This window comes from Microtus oregoni, unplaced genomic scaffold, assembly GCF_018167655.1.
Source record: "Microtus oregoni isolate MIOR12 unplaced genomic scaffold, Mior012 000002F_ref0000024, whole genome shotgun sequence".
Taxonomy (NCBI): Eukaryota; Metazoa; Chordata; class Mammalia; order Rodentia; family Cricetidae; genus Microtus; species Microtus oregoni.
In genome coordinates this window covers 18,025,738-18,045,023 of record NW_024543061.1, presented here as the reverse complement: position 1 = coordinate 18,045,023, position 19,286 = coordinate 18,025,738, and the positions used below count along the sequence as shown (strand labels likewise).

The window sequence follows — 19,286 nt, the reverse complement described above, 5'->3', positions numbered from 1 at the left end:
AGGTACATACTTGTGATGATAGTGAGGATCAGTGAGACAAGCGTATTTGTGGGATGAGTTCCATGCCTGTCAAAATTCCTGTTTAAACAAACATGTTGGATAGGTATTCAGGAACATCAAAATATTTATTAGCTGACTTACACATGCATGCCAACACATGTGTACACCCATGTATACACATGTTCATCCCAAAACATGCATAGACACACACACACACAGATGAGAGGGAGGGAGAGAAAGAGTGGGACTAAATTTTTTTCTATAACATACCTATGTTACAGTTAATGTTTGTAAAGTATTGCCATGCTTTAAAACTTCCAAATAAAGAAATGTTCATAAAATCTACCTTCATCGTTGGGGCTCTGTTGAGACCCAGCTATACCAATCTTGGGCATATACCCAAAGAATGCTCAATCATACCACAAATACACTTGATCACCTATGTTCATAGCAGTGTTATTCATGATAGCTAGAACCTGAAAACAACCTAGATGCCCTTCAATCAAGAAATGGATAAAGAAAGTGTGGGACACTTACACAATGGAGTATTACTAAACTGTAAAGAGAGACTAGGTAGCAAGGAAGGTCCTAAAGGGGACATGCAGAATTCTCTGGGAAGGATAAAAAGAAGAGATCTCCTGGGTAAACCTGGCATGGGAACATGAGGTATCTGGTTGAGTGATAGAGGGGGAGAGTAATGAAAGAGATATCTTCGGGGGGGGGGGTCATTTCAGGGTCAAAGACAAACCTTGTGCCAGGGAAACTCCCAGAAAGTCACAAACATGACCTTAGCTAAGACTCCTAGTGATAGTTTGGAGGGTGCCTGAACTAGCCATCTCTTGGACTGATTGATGACTACCCTAATTGTCATTAAAGCCTTCATCCAGTAACGGATGGATTTACCACAGATTCTAATTGATCTTTATAATAGAAACCCAGAGTTGTATATTGAGAATTTAAGTTAAAAGATCAGAGTAGCAGAGCATCAGCCACTAGACAGATTTCTTCCCTAAAACTGAATAGGACAAGATCCTGTCTCTAAAAACCTCAGACCGAATCCTGAATCCTACCCTCCTGCATTGTATTCCTCTCTCTTCCCAGTTGTATCACTTTCTGTGTGCTCGTACAAACCTCCAGGCTTCTATGGTTAACAATTGGCTAGCTCTGCCCTCTGATCTTCAGGCAAGCTTTATTTGTTAGAGCACAAACAAAGTATCACCAGAGATGGAAACAAATGTAGAGCTCCTTAGCCAAGCACTTGGCCAAGTTTCAGGAATCCTGTTGAAGAGAGAGAGGAATGATTGTATGAGCTGGGACAGGGGTCAAAATCATCATCACAAGGGAGCCCACAGAAACAACTAACCTGGTTTCATAGGAGCTCACAGACTCTGGACCAACAGTTAGGGAGCCTGTATGGTATCGACCTAGATTCTCTACATAAGTGTGACAGTTGTATAGCTTGGTCTATTTGTGGGACTCCTACCAGTGGGATCAGGGACTGTTGCTAATTCTTGAGCTGGTTATGGTGAACCTATTCCTCAGACTGGGTTGCCTTTCCTGCCCAGCCACGATACAAATTGGTTCTCTCTCAACTTAATATGCCATGCTTTGTTGACACCCATGGTAGACCTGTGCCTTTTTGGACAAAAACAGAGGAGTGGATGAGGGAGGTAAGAGGAGAGGAGGGAGAAGAAACTGAGGTAAGATGTAAAATAATTGAAAATTTTTAATTAATTAAAAAAGAAGAAGGGTCTATAGTCATATCTATGTCTTATATGTTTGAGAATCACTATCAATTTTACATCAAAATATTTGAATCCTATTTTATGCTTCTGTCTCCATATCAGAAAAACAGTAAATGAAGGCTTATAGTAAAATTAGGGATGATATAGCAATAGGATTTTGCATTTATTTGTATGTGTGTGTGTTGTATACATGTGAGTATGTGGTTATGCACACTTGTAAAAATACATACAGGGGTCAAAAGAGGATATCCAGTAACTTCTATAACTTTCTGCTTTTTATCCTTGAGGCAGGGTCTCTCAGTTTTCCAAAATCCCTCTTTTTATGAGTATGCCTGTCTCTCTCCTAATGCTAGTGCTACAGGTATTCACAGCTGTGTTTACTTTTAACAAGGCTGTGGAGGATTCAAATCAGGTCATTATGCTTGTAGAATAAGCTGTCTTACCCACTGAGTCAACTCCCTGTACCCTGTCCCTAACGTTCTTCTTAACACAAGGAAATTTTTTTTTTGAGGCTAAGAAAAGTAAGGATGAAATCAGATGTATGAAAATAAGAGAAAGATACACACCTAGGTTGTGGGAGTTTGAATAAAAATGACCCCTTTTGGCTCATATATTTGAACTCTTCGTCAACAGAGAGTATAACTCTTTGATAGGATTAAACAGATTAGGAGATGTGGCCTTGGAGGAAGTATGCCACTGGGCATGGGCTTTGAGGTTTTCAGAAGCCCACACCCGGTGTTTCTTTTCCTCTGCTTGTGGATATGTCTGTAGCTCTCAGCTACCGCCACAGCACTTTCCGTGCTACAGTGATCCCCACGAGAATCATGATGAACTAAACCTCTGAAACCGTGAGCAAGCCCTCAGTTCAATGCTTTATTTGATAGAAAGTTGCTTTGGCTATGATGTCTCTTCATAGCAATAGAAGAACTCTGACTAAGATGCAGGGATCAACTCCAGGAAGTTTCCTTTAACAGAGTGTCTGTCTTGATGCCAGCTAATTTCTTGACCAAGGCATTGGTAGAAACACAAATTATGCTAATTGCCTGGAACTTTGACATTCCTCAGATCTAGCTTTCTTCCCCACATGTAAGTTGCTTTTAAAACAATTTCTTTGAGACATAGGCTAAAAGGTTGCTCTCACAGGTGGCGATGAGTATGTTACACTTTATTTATTAATTCAATTAAAATGAAGTGGTATGGTTCAACAACGGAATGTCAAAGATGCTACCAGGTTATAAAACTGAATGCCTGATTCTCACAAATGACCAACATTATGGCTAGGATGGGATTAGCTCCTGCTAAATGCTGTGAAGGAAACCAAGTATTGTCTTCTGACACCTTGTGACAGGACTCCTCCTTTACATAAAAGCTATAGGCTATACAACTTGCAAACTCCTTACTCTTTCTTGATGAAATATACTGTCTTTGTAGGCCCTGGCTCACTTGTTCATGATGCACACATCTAACTGACTCTTTGTGCAGGGAACTAGACATAAGGCTGACATTTGGATCCGATTTTCTGCAGCCAATGACTAGTTAGAGGCTCTTTCTGCTTGTACAACAGGGAGGAGCAGAAGAATGGAACTAGAAATATGGTTGACACTCTGATCTGATTTTCTGCAGTCAGTGACTCTTTAGAGGCTCTTTTTACTTGTGAAAAAAGAGGAGGTAAAGGACATCTCATCTTATGACATTGAATCCTGTTTCACCATTTTGTTTCATTTTACTAGCTATAAGCAAGTTGTTAAACCACAGACTTAGTATCTTTGTGTGAGATGGTTAATCTTAATAGGATTCAGAACCACCATGAAAATAAACCTTTGGACATATGACTGACGCATTTTTTAGAGCAGATTATTTGGAGTGTTGTATCAGCTAATTTTCCGTTGTGATAAAACACAATGACCAGAAGCTACTTATAAAAGGAAGAGCTTATTTTGACTCACAGACCCAGAGAGAGACACACACAGAGTCCTTGATGAAGGGGAGGCATGGCAGCAGGTGGTGGGAGCAGGAAGCTGAGAGATCACATCGTCCACTTTAAGCCTGAAGCAGAGAGAGTGAACTGATGGCTGGGTGAGGCTGTAAACCCTCAAACTCTGTCTTCTGTGAAGTACTTCCTCCAGAAGAGCCTCCTGAAGGCTCTATAACCTCCCACAAACAATGCCACTAGGAGTTGAATACATGCTTGTATTTATGTATGGGATGCTTCTTAATCAAATCCCTCACATAGGTATAAGGACCCTAATTGTGGGTAGTACCAATCCATGAGATATGTTTCTGAACTGAAAAAGGGATAAAGTGAAGTGAGCATAAACATTTATCTATGTGGATGCCATGTGACTGGCCTCCTCAACTTCCTGCCACCATAAGTTTCTTATTGTAGTAGACAGTATCCTCTTGAACAGCAGGCTGAACTGCTGGTGTGATATTTTTATTGCATTATGACAATACAGTTTCCTTTGAATCAGAGGGCCAAACTAGCTACCAGCTGACCAAATTTAACTGTAGTAGGAACTGCGGGCTGCTTTCCTGCCACCCGGCTTCTGGCTGCCTGGCTAGCTTATGCCCCGAAATAATTACACAGAAACTGTATTCTTGTAAACACTGCTTGGCCCATTAGTTCTAGCCTCTTAATGGCTAATTCTCATATCTTGCCTAACCCATATTTAGTAATCTGTGTAGCACCAGTCTTACTGGGAAAGATTCAGCATGTCTGACCTAGCGGCTTGCTCCACCGCGTCTTCCCTGGAGAGGAGAGGTATGGCATCTGTCTGAGGCGTCTTACCTCACTGCCTCTTCCTCCCAGCATTCTGTTCTGTTTACTCTACCCACTGATGTTCTGACCTATAGGGCCAAGCAGTTTCTTTATTAATTAACCAATGACCTTCCCACATCATTTAAGCATAGAGGTTTTTGAGGACTGAGGATAGATAGACAGAAAATAGTAAGGCAGGGCTTAGAGAGGATCTCAGTCCTTTTTAGATAGAAGAATGACAGAGATAGGTCACTAGTCGCTTTTCCACCACTTCTCTGATCATTCGGGTTATTAATCTGACTCACAAGTTTTTATTGATAAAGAATAATTGAATAAACACAACATTTCCAGACTGAAAAATGGATAAAGTGAATGGAGCACAACATTCATCTATGTGCCTGCCATGTGACAGGTCACCTCAAGTTCCTGCTACCATAAGCTCCTTACCATAGTGGCCTGAATCTTCTCGAGCAGCAGGCTGAACTTTACCTACCTTCCTTAAGCTGTTTTTTTTTTTTTTTTTTTTTTTTTGTGAGTTGGTTTGTTTCAGCAATGAGGGAGGTAACAAATACATTATCTGTTAATTGGGGTACAAATATAATCTTTTCCATACTATGGTTAAACAGAGACACTGTAGCCAGTGAAGTTACTGACTAATGAATTAAATGAACTTAACTTTGGACAAAGAGCTATTAAGTAAGTGAAACTCATTATCACTGTTAATCACTATTGTATTTATTAACCGTGCTCTGCAGCTCTGGCGGCCATTTGCATTTTTTGTGAGGAAATGGAGACTGGTGCTTTTTCAGCCTCATTGTGGAGAGCACGAAGAGTCTAAGCTCAAGGACCAGGTGAGAGGACGTGCAGTATAAATTCAGGAGATGGAAAGAGGATCTCGCTCCGAGCCTGGAATTACATAAAAAGAAATCTTTTAAGAGTTATTTCCTATTCAAAAAGGAATTGTTACATTATTAAATTCCACCATACTGGGAGCTTTGCTGCTTCACAGCCACGCTTTTTTTTTTTTTTTTTTTTTTTTGGATTTTTCGAGACAGGGTTTCTCAGTAGCTTTTTGGTTCCTGTCCTGGAACTAGCTCTGTAGACCAGGCTGGCCTCGAACCCACAGAGATCCACCTGCCTCTGCCTCCCGAGTGCTGGGATTAAAGGCGTGCGCCACCACCGCCCGGCTACAGCCATGCTTTCAAATCTTACTTATTCCTGCTCCAGCCTAGATGGGTTAAAGGAAACTGAAAGAGGCTTTCTGGGCAGTAGATCAGAAAGGAGATACTTGTGGGGTTGAGGAGAGGTGGAGCTTTCTGCCTACTTGTGCCAGTTGCTTTTAACTTTACAAAATGCTCTTTTCTACCTTCTCTTCAGGCTGGCAGCAAGCAGCTCAGCCCAATGTGAAGCCAGGATGCAGAGAGAGAGCTCCTGGATAATAAAACATCTACACCCTTGAGTACTTAGTCTGGCTCTTAAAAACATTCAGAATGGTAACTACATTGCAGCTATTTATATCACCGTGTTCTTTCTTAAGTATCCACCATCTGTAAGATGTATTGAATGCCTTATATAGATTATTTTTTCAGCTTCTGAAACAATTCTTTGAGGGTCAGCAAGATGGATGGTACAGTAAGTGATCTAACAAGTCTGAAGACTCATGTTTAAAGTACATCACTCAAATGATGAGAGGAAAGAACTTGACACTCCAAAAATTACCCTTTGACCTCCACAAGCATTCTATCACACACACACACACACACACGCACACATGCACATGTGTACATACACATACACACACACTTACAGTGAGTTAAATAACAACAACAAAAATCTCTTAGAAATAGCTGTTGTTTTTTCTTGTGAAATATATGCAACTTGATTGAAGATTGGCAGTAAGTAGCACAATTTGAGTTCAGCAGAAAAACTGAAGACAAAGTGTGTGCTTTAACAAATCTTATAAAACACCAAAAACTTGTTTCTCTGTTTGGAAGTAGATGAGGGATTCAGCAAATGGTGGAGGTTTTGTCCTGAGCTTCAGAGTAGAACAGACATTTGGAAGAACATTAGCATTACTTAGAAATTATTTCAGTAGTCGGCACCAATTCCAAGGTACAAAGAAAACAGAAAAGCATGTGAACAAAATTCTAAATAACTTGTAGGGAAGGAAACACACAAAGATGAAGATGTTAAAGGCAGGAAGACAGCAGTGATCAGCATGTTTTTGTGTGGAAAGGGAGGACATGTGAGGGCAACTCAGTGAGATATAACTAACACTTGCTTATGTAACTGTGTACCTGATAAGTATATCAGTTGTTGTTAGCTGGCTTCCATGGTGAAAATGAGGAAAAGAGGTCACACGTAGTCAACTCTAAATGCGTAGCATCCATCAATTAAGAGGTATTAATTGACTTTCCTAGCATTAAAATGTGAATCTGAGGAACACAGGTATTAGGCATGTGACTCTGTGGAGTGTTGGTCTAGCATAATTTTAATTAGCAACTAGACAGAGTCTAGAATGACCATGGAAATGAATGTCTGAGAATACCCTGATCTTCACTGTACTAACTGAAGTTGGAAAAACACATACTATAGCTGGAACCATCCCTTGACTGCATGGGAAAGGAAACTGAGCTTCAAAGTGCATACATTTATCTCTCTTTTCTTCTGACTGGGATTATAATATAAGTAACTGCTTCAAATTCCCCTGCCATGATCAACTGTGGCCTGCAATTGTAAGTCAAATAGCCTTTTTTCTTTATGTTTTGAGTTTCCAGGGTACTTTTTATCATAGAGACAGACAGACAGACAAACAAACAGACAGGGAAGCAAACTCACACACACACACACACACACACACACACACAGAGAGAGAGAGAGAGAGAGAGAGAGAGAGAGACAGAGAGACAGACAGAGAGACAGAGAGAGACAGAGAGACAGACAGAGAGAGAGAGAGAGAGAGAGAGAGAGAGAGACTTAGAAATCCTTAGATAGTTAGTATGTGTGAAGTCCTATAGTTGATCCCCAAAATCATACAAAACCAGTATGGTAGCATACATAGATGATACCAGCATTTGGGTAACACACACAGGAGGAAAAGACATTCAAGGTCATTCTCTGCTACTTAGAAAGTTCAGGAAAGATACATGAGACCTTCACTCACAAAACAAAAAGCTTTGAGGGATGGTGATAGCTTATATGACCTAGAACAATGTTCTTATCCTAAAGGTTCAAAAATTAAATAAATATAGCAGATATTGACTCTGCAAACTCAAATTTTCTGTGTTGCTTTAAGTAAATTGATCAGTGGGTCCAAGAATAACACAGATATGTTACAGTTCAATCAGTGGCCTTTCATTTTGAATAAGATCATTTGGATTTGGGTAAGGTTGTGTTCATCACTTAGAGAGTAATCACTGAGTAAACCAATGACATACAGTTGTTAGCAGCTTAACTCACAAGGAACTGATTTCCTGAAACAAACCTGTGTTTAGGAACTATCATGACTGTGATTTCATATATCATCTCTTTTTACTCACTACCAGACAACCTAGAAAACTGAGGTTTTGCTGGGAAGCCTAATGAAAGCTGCCATTAGCTTTTCATTGTTCCCAGTAGTTAGATTCAGTGAAGTTGCTAACAGCACAGAATCGCTGTTCTATAGACGATAAAGAATAAGATTCCAGAGAGCTGTTCAAGCACACCACTGTATCCAACCATTAAATAACCCCATTTAATGGGAGTTTCTGCTTAGACACCTTATTTCATATTGTTGATGCACTAGTATTAAACTCACAGGCAGCTCTATTACTCATGCTTGAATGAAGCTTTTTTAACAAACTCATTTTCTCTGTAAAGCACATCGAAGCTTGCTTGTTCTTGGTATCATTAAACATTGCTCAGGGGCCACTTTCAACATCAAAATCACCAATAGAGACTAAAAAAAATAGGCAGCAATACCTACAATGTATAGAGACAATTTTGTGGTAACCGAAATGAAGAGAAAATTCAGCTTTTCTTGCCTTCTGGCACCTCACTTGGGAATGAGTACGTTGCGAGCTCAAAAAATTTTTTACCATTCTGTGTATATGAAGAATGGTAAAAAAGGAGAAAATTTAAGTATTGATTTGGGAGTAAAATTATAGCAAGAAATGATTGATGAATACAAAATGAGTGGATAACAAAGACAGATTGTCTCGTTAGATGCTATACATACTACTATTGGGGATCGAGTGCTGATCAAATTTCAAGTTTCAAGATGTTAAAGATCCAGGTCAAGTTTCCAATCTGTTACTGTGATAAAATATTCTGTCGAAATTTTATTTGGCTTCTAGGTCACACTCTTTCAAAAAATGGAAGCCAGGGAAGGAATTTGAAAGCTGGCCTGCTTGCTGAATCCTCACAGCATTACTTCTAACCAAAGAATTCACTTCACAGCTAAAGAAATAAAGTGGGCTTCACAAAGGATCCAGCTTTTCAACTGGGTTGTTCACAGCTCATGCTTAACTATGTTTCTTATACATCCCAGAACAACCTGTTCAAGGAATGTTGTTGCTCACAATCTGCTAGGTACTTTTTCATCAACCAACACTCGAGACAATCCCTCAGAGATATGCACATAGGTAATTCCTCAATTAAGATTATCTTCTCAGATGACTCTAGGCTTTGTCAAGTTGACAATTAAAGCTAACTGAAATATTCAGTGTGTCTTAGGTTTAGAGATTCCTCATTTAGCCCCTTTAATGGTCTATGTTCTTTCCTAAGAAGAAAAAAAAATCCTTACACACTCCAGTGACAAGGAGATTTCAAAAAGTTATAGCCATTTTTATCATAATTATTTATGATCTCCATTCAGGAAGTTCTTATGGCTTTATAGAAATTGCATCTGAGAAAAAAAAAAAACATGGGTTTTATGACTCAAGTATCCTAGATTTAAAACCAGATTATAATACTGATCAAGGCAGGGTTCTCTTGGATGTCATTTTCCTTGTAACACACAAACTACTTATTCCTAAGATTTGAATATTTAAAATATTATGCTATTTATGTGTGTTTGTGTCTATCTATGTATGCACATCCATGCAGTGTCTGCAAAGGTGAGAAAAGGACATAAAATGTTCTGAAGCTGTAGCTTCAAGCTGTAAGTCACCTGGTGTAGGTGCTGAATGAAACTCCAGTCTGTGAGAGCATTAAAATTCTTGACCCCCAAGCCTTCTCTCCAGCCCCCAAACTGTGCATAAATCAATAATATAATATTTTCTTTGCAGAGTTAAAAAGAATATAGAAAGAAAATATCCTCAAGGATGGTATACTGAGTTCAATATGCTTTCTTTCTGCTATCCCAGGTCTTTTGGAATTAAACATATCATTTTTTTTTAATATTGATGTTGGGATGAAAGTGTCAGAGAGACTACAAGTTAGTCTGAGAAAAAGTATATATACTAAATATTATCATGAACTAATTATAAAAACACACATTTATTTTATCAAAATATTCTTTTAGATAAAGAGCCATTATTTTAAATAATTAGAGAGAAATAATCAAAATTATCAAAAACTAAAAGAGTGATATGTAGTTGTAAAAAGAATTAATTAGCCTATCTATATATTTCATGACAGTGTCCTATGGAAAACACTTCAAAGGTTAATTTAAAGCTGCTTGAGTACGGATGAGTATGAAGACAGACTTCACTGGCTGTAATTAAACTCTTAAATTATTACTCGATTTAAGAAAATAATCGAGAAATCTATGATTTTCATTTTTGACCCCTCCTCCAAAATGTAGAAATGTTGACCAATATGGCAACTAATATAAATCAGAATTTCTGTGGTCTAACATGTTTGTAATGCTTTCATTAGCTACAAGTGTGCTTACTAGTTAACTCCTCAGTTACAGCCTGAATATTTGTGTCTCCATGAAGTCTTTAGGTTACAATTCCTATATCTGTGGTATTGTTGTGAGGTAGGTAGAGCCTTTGAGAGATGATTAAGCTGTTAGAATGGGACTCTCCTGAATTGGATTAGTGTCCTTAAAAAACTTACATTTGAACTCACAGAAGTTGCAATAACATGCACCAGACTTTTGCAACACAAAACAAGACCAAATTGCATCATGAAAAGAAGAGGTGGGGATGAAATTCCATGCATATTGATAAAACTGTTATTGGTAATTATTGGCTGCTAGGAGAGGGAGAAAAAGTTTTTTTCTCAGATTGTGCCCCCTGGTGAAGAGATCGTGCTCTACTGGAAGGCCACACACCCAAGAATATTTGAGCATTACCAATTAGTATTGAAGGTATTTTTAAAAATTGAATCAGTAAAAGGAATATGGTTTTGAAAGAGTTGAGGAATGGTTATCTGTTGACAGAGATTCCTGTTCTGCCAGGACCCACATCCATTTAGTCCCAAAGAAACATTCAGAGTTCTACATTAATTATAAACTGATTGGCCTATTAGCTCAGGCTTCTTATTAACTTTTATAACTTATATTAGCTCATAATACTTGTCTCTGTTAGTCACGTGGCTTGGTACTTTTTTATGGAGAGGCAGTCACATCTTGCTTGCTCTGTGTCTGGCTTCCTGTGTCTGGATAACAACTGCAGACTGAAACTTCCCTCTTCCCAGAATTCTTGTTGGCCTGCCTCTAGTTCCTGCCTTATCACCCTGCCTATACTTCCTGACTAGCTATTGACCAATCAGCATTTTTTTAAAATACAAGTGACAGGGTACAGACCATTGTCCCACAGAATTCCCGCCCCCCCCCTTTTTAAACAAGAACTCTGAATCGAATCTCCTTTGTTTAGCTTTCCTAGTGACCATTTTCCTTAACAACTTACAACCACCATTCTAAATAAAGGCAAACATCCATAATCCATTTTTGGGGAATGTGGTGAATTGTTTGCCAAGCTACTTCCTGCTGATTATGGGAACTGATAATCTATGGGGACCTAAAGAAAATTTAGAATTATGATCAAGTCCTGACTGGAGTATCCTGTAAGGCTTGATCATCTCAGGATGATCCTCATTTCTTGTGGAAACAAAAGCAAAACCTCTTCTCTAAAGTAATATATCTTTTGACTTAAACTTATATATATTGGATTAATCCAGCAGCATCTATAATAAAATGTCTTTTAGCAGTTTTTGTTTCTTCCTCAGTCATCAAACAATTTAAAGACAACACAATAACTTACCGCATCTAGACTCTCTGTGTATTTTTCATTTTTACATGGCTTTATTCTGAACTCTATTTCTTTAATTGTTATTTTTTTAATTTTTGGTTTTTTGAGACAGGGTTACTTTGTGTATCTTTAACTGTCCTGGAACTCACTCTGTAGTCCAGGCTGTTCTTGAACTCACAGAGATCTGCCAGCCTCTGTCTCTCTTTTCTTTCCTAAGCCTATGCACATTTTAAAAATGTAAACTGTTTAGAGGCTTTTTCTTCAGAAACTATCTTTACTGTGTCTCTATTTTTCTGACCACATGAGTCATTAATTTGCGAAGTGATATGGTTAGGATTAAAGCTTTGGCCATGACAGTGGATCCAGCCCATTCCTTAGTTTTTTGAGAGTCTAGCCTCAAGGCAGAGGTACCAGAGCCATGTTTATTACCACAACTCTATGGCATTTCAAGGTCCCTGACACCACTAAAAAACATGCTCTTGGCAATTCAGAAACGCCATTTAAGTGTTTGGTGGCAAGGTATTCTTAAAAGAGCTGCAAGGTTTGCAGCTAAAGCTGAATAAGGAAGTCTCTCTTAAGTGAGGCACACTTGCCTTTAGCAAACAGAGCCCACCCGAGAAAGTGCTATTATCAATAAACCATGCTTAACTCTATTCTTTTCTGTCTTGAATTATGTCTCAAGCTCTCTCAGGTTTTAAAGTGGATTTTGAAGTGCCTCCTGTTGGGAGGAAGAGTCAGGCAGGTCTCTGTGAGTTCAAGGACAGCCTGGTCTACAGAGTGAGTTCCAGGACAACTAAAGATAAACAGAGGGACTGTGGATTCATTCCATATTAAGAAAAATCAGGTTTGACCAAGGAAGACACCCAAAGAAATCTCTAATGGAAGGAATGGCCCAGATGTCTGAGTTCCGTATTTAGAACAGTTCAAAGAGGCTGCCTGAGATTATCAAGTCTCACAGGATACTCTTGTCAGGACTTGATCATCATTCTAAATTTTCCTTAGGTCCCCATAAGATTATCAGTGCCTCCAATCAGCAGGACGTAGCTTGGAAAACAATGCCCACATTCCCAAAAAAATGGATTACGGATGTTTACCTTTGTTTAGAATGTTGGTTACAAGTTGTTATGGAAAATGGTCAGTGAAAAAGCTGAACACAGGAGATTCAATTCAGAATTCTTGTTTTGTGTGTTTTTTTTTAAGAGGGAGTTCTGTGGGACAATGCTGTATGAAACTCTTGAGCAACTAATTGTAGTCTTAAAAAAAATAATTTTTGAAAGGCACTGTCCTAAAAACCAAAACTGAATTTATCTGAATTTGTTTATTTTCCCACATGAGGGCACACCCAACTTGAATCATCTATGGGTATGAAAACAATTTCTCATCAAATATTCTAGAACTTTCTGTCTATCTGGAACTGAAAAATACTATAATTAAATAATTTAGGTATTTTATTATAAGTTAAGATAAATTCTTCCCAAAATTTTTATAAAAATTGAGATGAAAGATAGTGTTGTGTACTGACAGATTGGAAACTACTTGGAAGTCAAGTTCTAAGGCATATTTTTGAGGGACTATTCAGTCTCTGGAAATGCTTGTGAGGGATTCTATTTATTAGGTTAGTTGAGAAAGAAAAATCTCAACTGTCACTATTCCCTGGACTTTGGTCAAAGAATGCATAAAAAGAAAAAAGTCAACTGTGCACAAGAATTCATCATTCTCTGCTTCCTGATTGTGGAAGTTATATGACCAACCACTTTAAGCTCCCTGGAGCTCCTTTTTGGTCATAGGATTTTATCAAGAAAGGAAGTGCCACCTCTAGCTGAACAGCTGCTGTTGGCAACTGATGACTACTGGCAGAGCCATAGTCAGTTTTCTTCAGAGTTATGCCACCTAAGAAGCTGCCCAGGCTCCAGTAGACTGTCTAATACTCATGCACAACATACAGGCAGAAACTAGTGGGTTTAAAACAGAACACATGAAATTGGGAGGGGAAAATGCTGGGGCAAAGATAAGGGAATCAATAGGAGGAGAGGAAACTGACAGTGGATTTGATTAAAACATATACATGAATGAAATTCCCAAGAAATAATAGAAATTTTCCCCTTTCCATTGAAATTATAAATAATAGAAAATTTATTATAACAAATAATAGAATTTTTCTCCTCTTCATGGGGATTATAAAAGCCATTTTGATTTATTGTTCAGACCTTGTAGTAGGAGCTGCCGGTTGCATTCCTGCTGCCCCAGATCCTGGTCGCCTGCTGGTTTATGCTCCGAAATAACAACACACAAACTGTATTCTTTTAAACACTGCTTGGCCCATTAGCTCTAGCCCTTACTGGCTAATTCTGATATCCCGATCAACCCATCTCTAAAACCTGTGTAGCACCGATCTTACCGGGAAAGATTCAGCATGTCTGACCTGGTGGCTTGCTTCATTGTTTCTGCCCGGGAGCGGGGAGCATGACCTCTGAGCTCACTTCCTCTTCCTCCTAGCACTCTGTTTTGTTTACTCCTCCCACCTATGTTTTAATCTATGAAGCCAAGCAGTTTCTTTATTATTTAACCAATGACCTTCCTCCATCTAGACCTGCTTTCAGAAATGAAAAATATGGATCCAGTTACCTGAAAGTGAGGTCTCTGCTATATATTTACCCATAGGTCCACTCAGGATTACAAGCCAACAGACCATTCTTCTTCATGACGTGGCTGGAAATCAACAACTATTTTACACTAAGGTATGCTGCTGAACTCTCTCTGTCTCTGTTTTCATCCCTCCTGCCCCACCTTTCTTTGATTTTTACGGGGCATCTTTACTTCAGAGTGTTCTGAAGGCTGACTGAGTTTCCTACTGGTAAACTTCTCCCTGTGGCTTACTCTGTTTCTTCTACTTCATTTCCTAAGATGGCAACCCTATGTGCACATTTTAGCACAAATACAGGCTTCCCAAGGATCCCAGTCTCCTGCAGAATTTAATTTAGTTCTGGTTTCCCTTTAGAGTCTTACTTGTTATCATAGTTGATGTTTTCTTTTTTAGGACCCTAGCTATCTTTATTGTATTATTTAATGTGTCTTTCAAAGGTTGCATACCCACAGCCTGTGTGGTGTATTTAGCTCTCCAAACTGTTTGTTTACAATATCTTGAAAATATAGTATTTTATTTTAATTTCTACTTATATTTTTCATGTGCATTGTGTGTATGTATTGTGTAGGCACATGTGCATCACAGTTCAATTGTGGAATTCAAAGAACTGCTACTGGGAGTCAGGTTTCTCCTGTCATCATGTGCATTCTAGGGATCAAACCCAGGTCATCAGGCTTGGCACGAAGCACCTTCATCTACTCAGATACCTGGGCATCCTACATTAAGGCGTCTTAGATGTAAACCAGCACCTTTCATGAGAGATACCTGCATTGCTCTAAACATTGCTTACAAATCTCTGAAAGTGCTTGAACCTATGGCCCCCTTATGTACTTTTGTACTTGCTTATTTCTGTGGTTTTACTTGGGTATCTATAGGAGGAAAACAATTGAGTATTAGGAATTAGTGTGAAATATAAGGTTTTCTGCCTGGCACATTCCTAATGAAGGTCCATTGCATAGGAAGATATAGTTGGTATGAGATCATTCATGCTCAACAATCCTTCATTTTATGTTTCTTTTCATTTTTTTTCTCATCCTATTTTTTGGTTTTGCAAGTTGTTATTTTTATTAAATTTTAAAATTTATTTTCCATACCAACCACCGTTTCCCCTCCCTCGTCACCTCCTTTTCTCTCCCCCACCCCATTTCTCCCCCTTTCCCATCTACTCATCAGTAAGGGTAAGGCCTCTTGTGAGAGTCAACAAAGCATGACATATCAAACTGAGGCAAGCCTTTTCTGCTGTACACAATTAGACACTAAGAAATATTCATACAAAATCAGCAATTCAGTTAAAACACATAAAATTAATCCACCACATTTCCATATTGTTATATTTATAGGACTTAAATGAAAAGAAATTGATTGTATTATTTTGATCTAGTACATATATACTTAGATGTACATATCTATCACATATTATGAATATGTAAAGAAATAATTTAATATCTATGCTTTTAATTACAAATAATATCAAATAAAACTTGTAATCACATATTATGAATTGGCAATCTGATTCATTGTTTTCCAGAACTAGAAATCAAGAGAGTCCAGTACAAAGGGCTGAGATAGAGAAACACATTTCTGTTTATAATCTATTAATATATCTAGTGTATACCAAAAGTCTACTCTACGCTTACAGTTTCTCATTTCTAAATGAAGTTAATTATACTAGATAATAGTCATTTACATTATTGCAACTTGGCTTTTCAAATCAGAGTGAGGGTGCATACTGCGCATTGTAACTGTAATAAAGCTTGTCATATCACAGAAGGGATTGATATATATTAGGCATGCAAATGTGTTTGTTTAATCAAGGTCCTATTCTCTGTTTACACCATATTTAACACAAAAATTGGTAAATTTGGAAACTTTTAGAGAGACTCAGTAGTGCATAAAATACCTATTTCTACCTTTTATGAATAATAAACAAAAATATATCAAAAGATCAAACGTCCCAACTGGAGAATGATAAACCACACCAACTTGATGGATATACAGCCATTAAAGTATGGATGAAAGGTATGTTGAACTGTCAAACAATACAGAAAGTGTGCTCAAGAAACAGCACAGAGGAAAGCAACCAGTTCACTTGTGCCTTAGAATTAGAGTTGTACAAATAAGTGCACACTCACAGAGTCTGCATGTTAACAACAGAAAATGAAAATAGTTCTTACAGAGTGACAGAATTGTGGGTTATTTTCTTCAAAATGCTCTTGAATCCTCCATAGTTCTGCTACAAGACAAACATTATGCATATGAAAAGCATAAAGACATTTATTTAGGAGATTTAGAAGCAAAGCAGAACATGAAATCAAGACAACAGAGGGAAAAACAGAGTTGCCATTTGCATCTATCTCTCTTCCTATATACATACACACACATATAAACACATGTATATGTATGTGGGTGTATGAAAGAGAGAGAGAGAGAAGAGGAAGCAGAGGCCTTTTGTAGACTTCCAAGATCACAGCTCAACAAATAGAGTTAATAATGACACAGGGAGAGAGAAAAAGAGGGAGAGATAAAGAGAAAAAGAGAGGGAAGAAGGGAAAAGGAGAAGAAAAGAGGAAATAAAGGAAGGAAAGAATGGGTTATCAGACCTTCTAGATTCCCTTAAAGACTTTTTTCTTTCCTTCTCCTGACTTCACCATTTATTCCTTTTATTATCATGTTATTAGTCATCTTTTATATATCTATGCTTCCACCATCTTCTCTTCTCCTCACTGCAAATTGATATTGCAACTTCCTAGGAATGACATTTAAACTACATTTGGTTATATTGGGAAGAAATGCCAGAAAGGAGGTCAGCTTTGAGGAGAATTTGAATTACATTAGAACAAAGCACAAGGAAACTCACCATCAATGGAGGAAGTAAAGGGAGGAGAAGAAGAATGGAGAAGGAGGGAGACATACAGAGGGATGGAAAAAATGGAAGGGCACATGGGGAGGGGATGGAGGGAGGAGATAGGAACAAGAGACGGAGAAAGGGAATGAGGGAAGACTTCTGCAGTTGAATCTCCAGCTAGAAAGAACTGCCAAGCTCAGCTTCCTCCCAGTTGTATATGTTTTATATCAGTATAAATATGCATATTTTAAGATTGAAATTGGCTCTCTAATCAAATGAAAGATATCATGAATCATTGTAATGTCTAAAATACTCAAAACTGAATCATTGGCCTCCAGCATTTCAATAATTTAAATTTTATTTCCATATATATATATATATATATAATTTAAAATGCAGACTCAGGCATAAATTCACTCAACAATATTGTCACAACACCCTGTTATAATTTGAATCAAACTTTTTGCTACACTGATAACAACTTAGGCTTTTATTCTTTGTACATTGTCAGTTGTACCTTATCCTAAAATGTTCACATGCATGTTTTTCAAACTCTAAAATACTTCCATTTCTGTTTTGATATTTCATATACTTCTAGAACTGATACTTTCATTTCACAGGATGGCCAGATGCTGCCCTATGTATCACCATAACATTTACATATGGAGTATTATCTTAGGGCCTATGCTGCAGTAAAGATGCCAAGAATTTGGTGCTCAGAAAAATTAATGCGAAGGTCACTAATAATCACAAGTGCTTTGGACTCCTTACTTTATAAACATATGCAGCAATCATGTATTTGAATGCTCTTTTGAGGTTATTATCCAGTATATCTTAGTCACTTTTCTAATGTTATGAAGAAATGCCATGATCAAGGCAACTCTTTTAAAAATAATTCCTCTTATAAAAATAATTATTCAGTCTTTTCTCAGTCGAGGGACATCTAAGTTGTTTCCAGATCCTGGCTATTCCAAATAAAGCTGCTATGAACATAGCTGAGCAAGTGTCTTTCTAGTATGACTGAGCATCATTTGGGTGTATGATCAGCAGTGGTATTGCAGGGTCTTGTGAAGAGTGATGGATAAAGAAAATGTGGTACATTTATAGAATGGAGTATGAAGTAGCTGTGAAAAACAAGGATACTGCTCAGCTAAGGTAGCCATCTTGCTCTTGCCGCGTGCTGGTGTTGGAGGACCCTCCCTGCTGCAGATTTACCAAGAGCATGAATCAAGAAAAGTTAGCCAAACTTCAAGCTCAGGTCCGGATAGGGGTCAAGGGTACAGTTCGCAGGAAGAAGAAGGTGGTACACAGGACAGCTACTGCTGATGACAATAAGCTTCAGAGTTCTCTAAAGAAACTGGCTGTGAACAATATAGCTGGTATTGAAGAGGTGAACATGATTAAAGATGATGGAACAGTTATTCATTTCAACAGCCCCAAAGTCCAAGCTTCCTTCTCCGCTAACACCTTTGCAATTACTGGTCATGCAGAAGCCAAACCAATTACAGAAATGCTTCCTGGAATACTAAGTCAGCTTGGTGCTGACAGCTTAACAAGCCTTCGAAAGTTAGCTGAGCAGTTCTCACGGCAAGTATTGGATAGTAAAGCACCCAAACCAGAAGACATTAATGAAGAAGATGATGATGTTCCAGATCTTGTAGAAAATTTTGATGAAGCATCAAAAAATGAAGCTAACTAAAATCCTCTGGGTTTTGGAAGCTGGCATGGACTAGATTTAACAATCAGCTCTGTTGTTCCAAAGTTTTACAGACATGGAGAACATCACCTGTTACTAGTTCAGTAATATAAATATTTTGTATGTTAATAATGCTGTTTGATCAGCATTTCTCGGTCATTTGATTTTGCATTTTGCACTTACCAGCATCTATTCTTTTGGTCAAAATATGAAGTATTGATGCAGTTTGAGGGTGATTTTTGCTTTTGGGGGGAACTTTTGGGTGTGTATGTATATGTATGTGTGTGGGTATGTGTGTACACGGTGGACAGAAAATTGGATAACAGTTATATCTATCCTCTTCCTTCCCCCAATAGATATAAAACAAATCTTTACGTTAAAAAAAAAAGGATACCAGGAAATTTGAAGGTAAATGGCTGG

General features: G+C 38.0%; 1 protein-coding gene across 2 annotated transcripts; it reads left to right on the top strand.

Annotated features, from left to right (window-relative positions):
- Positions 1-18,392: 18,392 nt before the first annotated feature.
- Positions 18,393-18,961, top strand: LOC121442516 (transcription factor BTF3 homolog 4-like). 2 transcript variants are annotated; one of them, XM_041644116.1, is made up of 2 exons: positions 18,393-18,560; positions 18,763-18,961. In XM_041644116.1, exons 1-2 carry the CDS (start codon positions 18,393-18,395, stop codon positions 18,829-18,831), a joined length of 237 nt encoding a protein of 78 aa, XP_041500050.1. In that variant the 3' UTR covers positions 18,832-18,961. The 2 variants fall into 2 exon arrangements, with proteins under 2 accessions (XP_041500050.1, XP_041500049.1); XM_041644115.1 differs by having other exon boundaries at positions 18,393-18,961.
- The last annotated feature ends 325 nt before the right edge of the window (positions 18,962-19,286 follow it).

Excerpts from the sequence above, each read along its gene's own strand:
- LOC121442516 (XM_041644115.1), top strand. The coding sequence starts at position 18,393 with ATGAATCAAGAAAAGTTAGCCAAACTTCAAGCTCAGGTCCGGATAGGG.